This window comes from Peromyscus eremicus, chromosome 4 (assembly GCF_949786415.1).
Source record: "Peromyscus eremicus chromosome 4, PerEre_H2_v1, whole genome shotgun sequence".
Classification (NCBI taxonomy): Eukaryota; Metazoa; Chordata; class Mammalia; order Rodentia; family Cricetidae; genus Peromyscus; species Peromyscus eremicus.
Window position 1 is genome coordinate 92,123,727 of NC_081419.1, and position 12,402 is coordinate 92,136,128.

The window sequence follows — 12,402 nt, forward strand, 5'->3', positions numbered from 1 at the left end:
CTACAGAGTGAGTTCCAGGACAGCCAGGACTGTTTCACAGAGAAACTCTGTTTCAAAATACAAACAGGGGAGGGGAGGGGAGGGGAGGGGAGGACTGGATGCCTAAAACCCCAGTTAGTGCCAAACCCTATCTCCTCTATGTTTGCTCCCATACATCCATGTATACATTTAATTCATAAATTAGGCATGCCAAAAGACGGGTAATAGCTGAAAATATTCTAATAAAAGTCCTATGCATGTAGACCAGAGAGAGCTCAGTTGGTGAAGTATTTGCTGTGTAAGCATGAGGCCCTCCGCTGAATTCCCAGGAACAGTATAAGAAAGCCAGACATGATGGCACAGTCCCCATGAGGTGGTCACAAATCCCACACAGAAAACGGCTGACCCACACAGAAGCAATTAATAGTTCTATTTATTGAGAAGTTCAGAGACTAAGGTACCAGGAGAACTGGGGGTTGGCCTAAGCCTACTGTTAAGTGAGCTTTTGAAAAATCATTTATCTGTTCAGTGCCTTGGTTTCTATGCTACAGAACTGGCCTGTGTGACGATTAAGCTTCCACGCTCTACAACCGATTTCCCAGTGTTCAACAACTAGAGGAACGTCCTCCAACCCATTCTCTGAGCAAACAAAATCCCCTGGGCTTTGGACCAGGCTCCAGCCATTCTCATAGCAGGCGGAATGTAAGCACATGTCAAAATAAGAACACAAGGGTTGATAGCCCTTTGTGAACCACATTCTTATCCTCAATGCTCAGCAAGGGGCTTAGAGAGCTAACCACCCTGATGCAATCATAACTCAGTTCACCAAACAAGGCCAAACTGTGGTTTCCAGGAAACAGAAACAGGAAGGAATGTGCAGAGATGGAGTAGCAACGTCAAAAGAGGAAAACAATGAAAAAAAAAAAAAAAAACTCAAAAGAGACACAATAAAGACCCGAAAGTGTGGTCGGAGCTTTTGGAATGATTGGAACCGTGAAGAGCTCTCCCCAACCCTAACAACCCGCTGTCCATTGTATTATTAATGGGCTCACTGAGGTAAAGGCGGATCACTGATTCTTTTGAAAATCCAAAATCTAAAGTTGAAAGCTATGAATGGTGGAATTACCAAACTACTTCTTTAAGGCATTTTTACCTCGGTCTAGAACTTAAAGATATTCTTTTCTTAAAAAAAAAAAAAAATAGATAAGGCATAAATTGTTGTTACTTCTTAAATTATCAAGAAGTCCATCATTATATCAGTGGATTAAAATATCTCTAAACGATACAATGAAATTATAGGATGTCCTCAATTATGACTCCTCTTCCTTTAGAAGAAAGGGGAAATCAATGGGAAGCAGAATAAAGGCAAGCTATTCCTATTCATTCATTACACGTGAATGTGTAATATACATTACATATAGCTGGTAAGATCGACCTTCAACTTTGATTTTTATGTTTTCTATCAAACATTTCCACGTAAAAGTCCTTTATCAATGAGGTCCACATAGTCATTATTTTTAATGTCCTGCCATAGTCTTAACTGGGCTCATAATGTGTAAATTCCTTTAGCATTCATTAACTCAAGAGCATTTATGTTGTTTCCTGTTCTGTTTGGCTTGGTGTTCCTTGAATATTATTTCTTTGGAACTATTTCCAAAAGTAAGACTATATGGACAAAATTATAAATAATGTTATAGTCACTGTTGTATCTATTAGTCAACTGTTTTCTGAGAAAAAAAATTTAAAAATCTACCAATATTTTCAGTTATTACTGGGCCCCAACTTATACCATCCCCACTCACACACAATCACGTCACATCGCTGATATCTTCTCTGGTCTAGCAGGTGTATACAGTACCCAACAGATGTGTGAATGTGAATCTGAGTTACCAGTAAAACTAAATCTCATTTGTTGTAATGACTGTCTCTAAATGTTTAAAGATCACTGATCAGGCAAGGGACAATAAACAGCAATAAATCCTCATATTCATAAACATTAATGCTTTTTTAAAATACAACACCTGTATATTTTTTAAAGTTGGGAAGATAGAGAAAAATGCGAAACATAATATAAAATTCACCTTAGTCCCAATATGCTTTCCCCTTTAGCATGTCATAAAAAGTGTATTTCCTTCTTCAGCTCTCCATCATCCCCAGCCTCACTAAAAGCCGTCGCCGCCAGCATGTGACACACATGGGCCCAGGATATCCCCATGACCTCTCCATACAAGTGGAGTCACAACAATCACTGATTCACGCAATGACATCTTTCTCCGTATGTATCTGTGCATCTTCCTTTCAGGATGTAGAGATCTACCTCATACATCTGACAGCTGGCATGGACTCTGTGCTGTTATACAGAAGTTCTGAAGCTGGAACAAAGAACTGATATCTGGAGTACACACATTGCATTCATTTTTCCTCTGACCATGAAATCAGAGCTATCATAAACTCCTTGCTCCTTTGACCCTCCATGTATCATTATCCAAGCTCTCCTCACCCTGTTTCAATTCAATGCCCATTTTTTGGAAGGCTGTCAGAGAGACCTGCAATCTTTGCTGACAGGCTTCAGGTGGGCCGTGGCTCACTTGCGCACTCATCTAGTCCTCATAGATGTAATACTGTCCTATCTCCTCCTTGCTCCGATCCCTGGTGCACACAGTAACCTTTCTTACTCTCCATTTCCAAGCCTGCTTTTCTTGGTCTACCCTTCCTTTCATTCACCCTGAGTCAAGAGAAGGACAGCATGGGTCCTCTGCAGGATTACCCCCTTCCGGCTTCCATTTTCACTACCTGTACTCCATCCTCCTCCGTCTTAGAACCATATTATTGAGTTGCACAGTCCTATCCTCAGAGCAGCACAAGACCAAGACCTAAGACTGGTGAGTCTGCTGTGTCTGCTTGCAAAAGATCACAACTGAGCTTGCTGACTCGGCATTCCCTCCGAGGAGGAGGAGGAGGAGGAGGAGGAGGAGGAGGAGGAGGAGGAGGAGGAGGGGATGAAGCGGGTCCCTGGACCCTCACCTGAGTATCCACTCTTCCCAGTATGAGATCCTGCCCTAATCTCCTGTGACCTTGGGGCCTGGGAAAGAGCCAAAGTATCTAGGCTGGGGAAAGCTGGGGAAGGACTTCATCCTTGCAGCCATGGAAAGCCACCATCCACGGTAGTTTAGCCCTTCTAGTGGAGCTCACCCATACACCTGCCTGCTGTGGGACGTTCTGTATGGCAAATGTGTTGCTAATTAGTCAATAAATAAAACACTGATTGGCCATTGGCTAGGCAGGAAGTATAGGCGGGACAAGGAGGAGAATAAAGCTGGGAAGTGGAAGGCTGAGTCAGAGAGACACTGCCAGCCGCCACGATGACAAACAGCATGTGAAGATGCCGGTAAGCCACGAGCCATGTGGCAAGGTATAGATTTATGGAAATGGATTAATTGAAGCTGTAAGAACAGTTAGCAAGAAGCCTGCCATGGCCATACAGTTTGCAACCAATATAAGTCTCTATGTTTACTTGGTCGGGTCTGAGCGGCTGTGGGACTGACAGGTGAGAGAGATTTGTCCTGACTGTGGGCCAGGCAGAAAAACTCTAGCTACACCTGCCCATTACCCTTCACTCATGATCTCTCAGCAAGCCTAATAAACTCACTGGTTCCCAGGGTAAACTTCAGTGGAGTTAAACTTGTTCTCATCTCCCCTTGGGAAAAATTTTCACAATATACTAACATCACAAAGTTGAGATTCAAGCCTAAGCAATTTGGATCATAATGATGGTGCCCACAACAGATGCTTGCATTACAGGACTGTAACTCTGGGAAGTTATAAAGTCGTTGGGGGGGGGGGGGTTGTTTAGAAGACTGGGCGGGACGAGAACACCCAAAACAATAGAAATCAAGTTTCAGACAGAGGAAAAAACAAGAGTCCCAGAGACTGTTTGTCATGTGTATGGAGAGATTGCCTAGGGAGGCTGTTTTATGTAGCTGCTTTATGGGCCCTATGTGAATGTGCAATTCAACATGAAGTGTGTGGAGATCAGCTTCACTCTGTGTGTGTGTGTGTGTGTGTGTGTGTGTCTGTCTGTCTGTCTGTCTGTCTGTCTGTCTGTCTTCGTCCCATAGCTCCTAATAGCTGAGTCCACTGGCACCAACAGGACCGAGGCCATCTACGGAATGGCTGAATCCCACTCTCTCAGCTAACCTTGACCAAGACAAATGTGCATCAGCAGCCATCGGCCACCATCCAGAGCACAGAATGAAGCAGTTTTTCCAGCCTTTGCTCCAAAGTCCATCCTGGGAGCCAGGTGTCTCCAGGAGGAGGTATCAGGACTCCTGTGTTGGGTTTAGCTCTTCTTTCCCTTCCCTAAGACGGGCTGTGGATTTGATCCTCAACTCACCAATTCTGTGGCCATGTATTATACTTCTTTTTCCCAAATCAGTCATCTTTAAATTAGTTTATTATTATGATGTGTGCATGTGGTACGTGTGTGCGTGTGTGCATGTATGTGAGTGAGGGTGGGTGGGCGCCACACCTATGGAGGGCAGAAGAAAACTTTCAAGAGTTGCTTCCACCATGACTTCCGGGATTCAAACTCAGGTCATAAGGCATAAGCAGCAGTGATCTTGAAAGGATACTCCATTACAGGGTCAAGAATAAGAAAATAATGTAGACCAAGCAGTTCCCAGAAGCATCCTTCAGAGGCTGTCCCTCTGCTCTCTCTGCTTCCTGACTTCAGACACAATGTGACCAGCGGCCTCTGGCTCCTGCTGCCACAGTTCGAGGCTAAGGGCATTGTCACCACCACATCTTCTCTGCCATGGTGTACTGTACCCTCAAACTGTTGGCCAAAAGACCCTTCCTTCCTTAAAAACAAAGTTCAAGGCCAGCCTGGGATACACACTGAGACTCTAGCTAAAAAACATATTTTTTAAAAAAAGCAAGAAAAAATATGTAGTAGGCTAAAGTTATTTATACTGTATTAAAATTTAAAATGTATTTATTATAAACAAGACATATGAATATTTAAGCAGTAAAGCTAATACATAAGAATGGGATTTTTTTGAAAACTAAATATTTTCCACAAGGGAACATGTGTGTTCCTGTCAGATACAGACACATGATTCTGAGTTCAGATAGTATTTTACGGTAACATTATACAAATTACCGTATCATACTATCATCTTAAGTCCTATGAGTCATATTTTTTGCTTTCATTTAGACTGGCAAGTTCTCATGGCTGATTAAAAACAGTCTGGCTGAATGGTTTCTTTAGGACAATGAACGGCTACGGGTAGGTTTTAAGTGAGAAAGACCACACCTGTTCATTGATCTCTCGCAGCTTCCCATCAATGGCTCTCAGCCGAGACTGCTGGTCCCTTTGCTCTTTGCTGTCCTGGAGTATCTTTTCTCCTGGAGTTGGCTCCGTATTTCTTTCTTCATCGGGGTCAGGTTCCTAAATTCAAAGTAAAAGAACTCACTCACAGGCCGGTTAAGGCACAGCCATAGACCCTCCACGGTGACTGAGACTTGAAGGTCAACTGCATTGCTCGGTGTTTCTTTTCTTCAACCCGTGTTTAGAAATTTTTTCAGTTTTCCTATTTGAGGAATTAAAAGTCCGGATACACATGAACAAATGGGGAGATAAACATGGTGTCTGGCATCATCTGAAAAGCAGGAAGGTACAGTAGAGAGAACCACGGCGGGGTAGGAGCCTGAGTCCTGCTTGCCGTTTTTCTGGGCTTCAAGTCTGTCATACACATTTCTTTTTTCATTTCTTTAATTTCTCTAATTCTTTGCAAATACATTTGTACAATGAGAAATGATCATATCCACTCCCCATTCACCCCTCCAGCTCCCCCGATCTCCCCCAACATGCCCATCTCCAAATTTCATGTCCTCTCCTCTTTAAAAAAAAATAATAATAACCCACTACATCTGTTTAGTGCTGCCCGTGTGTGCATTGCTGTGGGGGCGTCCACAGAAGCATGTGCAGTCTACCAGTGGCCACACCTCCAAAGAAAATGGGTCTCCGCCCCCCAGCGGCTATCAGCTGCCAATAACCCCTCGGCTAGGAGCGGGGCCTCGTGAGCTCTTCCACCATCTATGCTGAACGGTGGCTGCGCGAGACTGTGCGGGCGACCACAGCGGCTGCTGTCCCACCTGCATGGTAAGCCTGCCCGTCCATGTGACTAGAGGCATCTGTGTAACAACGGGAGGAACGGGACTCGCAACATCAGAAGCTTTGACTCTCGGTGCCACCTGGCTCCTGACTAAGATGACATTACCGCAATGAATCCGCTTCTCTCATCTCTGGTCTTACCATCTGATGAGAGCCGGCCAGAAGTCATCCTAGCACGTAAAAGACACGCGGCAAAGCTGGGTACCTAGGGCAAGCTGGATGTGTCCTTTGAATGCAGGAAGTACTATACAAAGGAAGCACTTCCTGCCTGCTTCACGGCTGCCAAGCACATTGACAGAAGCATGGCTGCTCAAAATTAACAGCATTTCTAGGTGATCGGAAGTGGGCTCTTTTCCATAGGGGAGGTTGAGTTTAGTTGTATCTAAAACTGAATGGCCTCTCTTCTCTTCCACAGATATCCTTCTCCAGGTTGCCACACAGGAAACTGGCATAAGAGGCATCTCCGGTCATTTTCAAGGGAGTACAATCCCACTGTTCTCATCCTCTACCCATAGCTGGTCACCAAAAGTACTCAGCACTCTAGCGTATAGTGTCTCCATGATCAAAGCACCTCATTCTTTTTGCTGCCTGAATTCAGACCATTCACCAGCAATTTATCAATTTCAGCACGATTCAGTGTCATCTGCATGATCTATGAATAAATATGAAGGCCAGCCACCACCTGGAAGATTCTGGTTCAAAGGCAAGGGCTAGCAAACTGAACACTTGAAATTCAACTGCCTGCAGATCTGAGAATTACTTAAGTTACTGTTTAAGCCTACTGAAGGGTCCCAGTGCAGCCAGCCAGCCCCTTTACTTCCTCCTCTGCAGAGAACCAGTGTATCAAGATGCCAGGTACGTACAGCCTGGGCAGTGTCACTTGCCATCATCTGAGACTTAGATTCAAACCTCAGCCATGCTCGTAGCTGCTAATCCCCCACTACCTCAGGCATCCACTCTCCAACTCCCTTCAGATACTCGTTCATTTGAATCTAGTGTAAGTGTATATCCACCTTAAAGTGTTCCCTGATGTACCTAGAAAGGAAAATCTACTCAATATATTCATCTTATTGTTCATATGGTCACTTGCTCCTTCCTTGCAGATACCACACATCACTGCCTAGACAGTGGTATAACTGACCTTGCTGTGTCCCAACACAAACTGGACCCCCGAACCTGCACAAGTATTGATCACTAAACTCTAATTTTGGTTCTCAGAACTTTGATCATGATTACTGTTTGATCATACTTAGAACGAATGTCACCAAAATGCACATTAGACAACGTTCTCCTGAGTGACTAGTCATGTGGGGAGTTCGCTCAGTGTGTGAAAATGCATGCCACACAAGTCTAAGCACCTGAGTTTGGATCCCCAGAACCTATGAAAAAGCCGGACACAGTGGCACGAGCATCTGAAATCCAACTGGCTGTGCTTCCTGTTTCTTGTCCCGGCTGATGCCTGGGAAGGGGGTCAGGAGCTACCTTTGCACAGGAGTAAACTGGAAGAAGTGTAACAGTAATTAACAGTAATTAATTTGATGATCTGAAAAAAAAATGGGAGTATAGATCAGTGGTAGAACACTTGACTAGCATGCATGAAGCCCTACATTTAGTGTGTGTGTGTGTGTGTGTGTGTGTACTCCAATTTTCTTAGTTTTTTATGGTTCTTGAATTTCCTACAGTAAATGTATTAATTTCATAAACAGAAAGGTCATTTTTAAAAATTTTTAAGCAAGCATGGCACTCTACCAACCCTATTTCTGTTCTGCTCTGACAGAGAGTACTCTCCATATTCAAAAGTGCAGGCCTAGGGGTCAGGGCTCTGGTCTGGCTCTGGTACAGCAATCAGATATGCAACTAGGATGTCACGGCCTCTTCCCAGGCCTTGACTTCTACTGCCTCGTCTGCAATTCTCTGCACTTGGAGGGTACATGAGACCTTCCCTCTGTCCCTTAGTCCTGCTCTCTGACAGCAGGACCATCTAGTTCAAGTACCATGTGATGAAAACAGGCCAAGAGAAAAATTGAAAAAGGAAGTCACTGGTGCCGTCAAGTGACCCGGCTGCAGACTGGGCCAACGCCTGGTGCGAGAGTTCCTTTCTGACAGCAAACGTCAGCCAGAACTGTCTTCACAATCTCTGAGGATTCATTCAGCAGATTCTCCAAGCAACAGATTGTTTCTGTGGCTCTGAGTCAGTCAGCAAAGGCTCTCCGTGATGTACTCAGAGTGCCTACTGGCGCCACAAGGAGAGAATTAACCCTGAGGAAAATTGATATTTGTTATTTGACTAACTGATTGCCAAGAGATTCTGAGTTTACCCTTTAAGAAATATCTGTGATATTGGCTGAGCCAACAGAGGCCTTTGAAGCAAAATAAACTCATTTTTTATAAGTCAAATACAAAGGAAATTACTCAGAGCCCACTAAGTTATTTGATATAGAAGAAGCCAGGCGTTAAGGACGCAGGCCTGTGTGGGTAAAGCCAGCCTGCAGCGCAAGTCCAGGTTCACTCTCTGCATGTCTACGAGCCAGCTCCTACTGCTTGTCCCACATGGGTCAGTTTCCCAAATGCAGTGGGGAAAATCTTTCAGACAAACTGTTTTTATCATCTTGGAATGTTGCCATGGAATGAAAGAAACCCTGCCAGCACTGGAGGCATCATGAGAAAACAAAACACAAAATTGGAAACAATCTGTAAAAACGGGGAGCGAGAGCGATTTCCAGACCTAAATGAGAATTCTGACAGCCTGGCTCTAGAGGCAAGGAATGCTGGCATGAGTTCTTGTTCATCCTTCAGTGCAAACACCGATCCTTGTGAGACACACTGCCATGGTTTCTGGAGGGAGGTAAAGTCAGGGCTTGTAACTAGCATAGACTGAGTGATGGTAACTGGATTCCTGCTCTGAACCCATGCTTTAAATCTGGGGGGAAATGGACCTGGCAACAGACATTTTTCAGGACTACATGTCAATTGCTCCTAAATTTTAGCTAGTGTTGAGAAAGAAACAAACAAAGCAAACTCATTTTCTTGCTCTCAGCAGGTGTGTGTGTGTGTGTGTGTGTGTGTGTGTGTGTGTGTGTGTGTGTGTGTGTTTTGGGGTTTTTTGGCAAGCAAAAGAGATGAATATAAATACAATGCTCTTCACTCAAATAGTTGCAGGGTTTGGGGTTTTGGTTGGTTGGTTGGTTGGTTTGTTTTTGTATTACCAAACTGTGTGTGATGGAATTAATATTCTCAGCATAGGACAATAAATCAAGCTAAGGAGAGCCATTATGTTCAATTAAGTTAGTTGGTTTGAGAACAAAGAAATACCTCTTGTCAATAAGAGACATTTCTGAAGACTCTCCTTTGACCAGAGGGAAAAAAAACTCTAACCATGAAGTGGAATTCTAGATTTAGTAAGACTGATTGCATGAGAGATGAATAAACTCTATGTCTTACAAGAGCCAAGAAGAATAGCATTTATTATTAAATCCAGTTGCTGAGGATTTAAGAAACTGGACGTTACACAACTCCCATATCATAGATATTTCTGAAGAAAGCTGGAATCTAGTCTATGTACAAATGAGAAAAACAAAATTAAATGCCATCACTCAGCTTTACAGGGTGATTGCCAATGTGGAGAAAGAACTGACTTGCTGGCGAGTCAAGAGATTGGTAAGTGCAGGTGTGAACAGTTAATCCACAGAGCTTATGAATAAAAACTGCTTCCATTGGTTCTCTTTGGCTCCCATAAGATGAGAATTAGAAGTGCATGAGAAAACTGCAACCATAGTATTGTTAATATTACCGCAGCCATGATAGAACATGCTTTGTTTTCACAGAGGAAAAGACAAATGCTACTTTAAAATTTTCTTCCATAGTTGGGGCTGGAGAGATGGCTCAGTGGTTAAGAGCACTGGCTGCTCTTCCAGAGGTCCTGAGTTCAATTCCCAAAAACCACATATCAAACAAACACAATCAAAGCTCCTAACTATGTACAGTGGGATCTGATGTCTTCTTCTGGCATAAAGGTGTACATGCAGATAGAGCACTCACATACTTAAATAAATCTTTAAAAAAAAACCTTTTTGCTGGGCAGTGGTGGTGCATGCCTTTAATCTCAGCACTTGGGAGGCAGAGACAGGCAGATCTCTGTGATTTTGAGGCCAGCCTGGGCTACAGAGTGAGTCCCAGGAAAGGCTCCAAAGTGACACAGAGAAAACCTGTCTCAGAAAACAAAACAACAAAACAAAAAAAAAAAAACTTTTTTTCCATAATTAAGAGCACCAGGCATGCAATTAATATAAGGACAGTCACAACCGGCAAACTTCTAAGTGCCAGGAAAAGTGATGTCCCTTCCCTTTCGCAATGATCAGAGCTTTGGTAATCTCTTCTATCATTTCTAGAGACCCTCAAAGTATGCTCCATAGGTTTCCATGCCTACCAACTTAACGTCATATAGTAACCACAAGCAGCTATATCGGGAGCCTGTGTGTTTCAACTTGTCCAGAACACATTTTCTCGACAACGTGATACAGAATGGTGAGTGGACAGGAGAGTGGAGAACCAGAGAGGACAACAGCGGCTGCCCGGCTCAGTCCAGTCCACGGGCTGACACCAAGGAGTCAGGTGAAGTGCTGCCATGTTTTCTAATTTCTCAAAGAAAAACTAGAAATTAGCATTCTCATTTGAATTCACTTAACTTTTAAATATTGACTACAAACATTTGTAAACACTTCATGGGGCTAAGGAAGCCCATTTGTGAATTTATCTGGCCCCACAGCCACCAGTTCCAACCTTGTGCTATGTGGTGGCAGGCTTCTGCGGTTTTTTTGAGGTGGGTTCTGGGATTCAAACTCGGGTCCTCATGCTTTGGAGGCAGACACTTGAATGACCTCTTATTTTTTTTGCTGTTGTTGTTACATGTCTATATGTATATACATATATATTCCTAAATATTACCTGCTCAGTCTGAGTAATGCTACTCAAAGCGAGGCTTTTGTACTCCAAGGTAACCCATGTGCCTGACTGATCTCCAAGCCCCTGTGATTCCTAATATACAGTAAGCCCTAGGTTAATGTCTGTTGCATTCTTTTGAACGTAGAAATTTAGGGACAGGAGAAATGGTTCCGCAGCTAAAAGTGTTTGCTGCTCTTGTGAAGCGCTCAGAGTGGCCCACAACTGCCTGCAACTCCAGCTTCGAGGCTCTGACACCCTCTTCTGGACTCTGCTAGCACCCACATGAGTACGCATGCACACACACAGGCACACAGGCACACACACGCACAGACACACACACACACACACACACAAATAAAAAGAAGTCTTTAAGTAGGAATTTATATTCCACTTGAAAGACATTCTTCTAAAGGTTCATGAAGAAAAACTGCTGATGAGCCTAATGGTCTGCAGACGAATGAAAACGAAATGAATTCAAATGCTAAGTGTTTGTGCTCAACAACAGATTGGAGCCCATTCACCAACTACACAGAGATAAAGAGCTTATGCATTCTTTTCAGTGAACTTACTCAGGAGATCTCACAATTCAAAAATGATTACCAGGAAATAATTTGCTAGGCTTGCATTTCTCCTTGAAAGTTCAATGTGCTGTGCTGGTTTGCACCAGACGCTCCAAGAGGAAATTGAACACACGTCCAAATGATCTGCTGCCTTGCACGGAAGAAGCCTCAGTTACTTCTTTTCAGCAACTGTTACGCTCCTGGTCCATTCCTGCATTCGGTGCCGTCTTCTCTTGGTTTTGTGAAAAAGTGTTGTTTCACACAAAACTGCATGATCTCAGCCCACACGAGCACAGTTGTGCATCAGTGATTCAGATGATGATAACAAAATCTAGCAAAGAACTCACAATATAGTTGAATTTCTAAATCCTGAACAAATCTCTAAATCCTCAACCTCTGTGGAAAAGAATGGCTGACAGCCATGACCAGAGCATCATCTATCTCCACAAACACTGTTGAGGCTTTAGACCATAGCTGTCCTAGAACCCTACCAACAACAAAAAGTCAGATGAAACGTGAAAAGAATGGAGGGAGCTCCAGGCAATTTTATCACTCATCTTAACTTCCTCTTATTGAGAGGCAGAACTTGGTGATAGAAACAATACACACTCGAGTAACTTGTGTCAAAGTCCCAGGGCACATTCAATTACAGGGAGTATTCCAATCCTCTCTTTCCACGAACTCTGACCCCAATCCAGAAATGAGTGCTGGAAACAATACCACTACTGCTTCTGCTCAAGGGGTCAG

At 43.6% G+C, this 12,402-nt stretch overlaps 1 protein-coding gene across 5 annotated transcripts in view; it reads right to left on the reverse strand.

Annotated features, from left to right (window-relative positions):
* Positions 1-12,402, reverse strand: part of Fsip1 (fibrous sheath interacting protein 1) — a 128,170-nt gene that overhangs the window by 85,477 nt on the left and 30,291 nt on the right. For all 5 annotated transcript variants that reach the window (XM_059261126.1, XM_059261125.1, XM_059261127.1 and 2 more), the window contains one exon: positions 5,294-5,428. In XM_059261126.1, the coding sequence (XP_059117109.1) occupies positions 5,294-5,428 (135 nt within the window). The remainder of the gene's footprint in view (positions 1-5,293; positions 5,429-12,402) is intronic.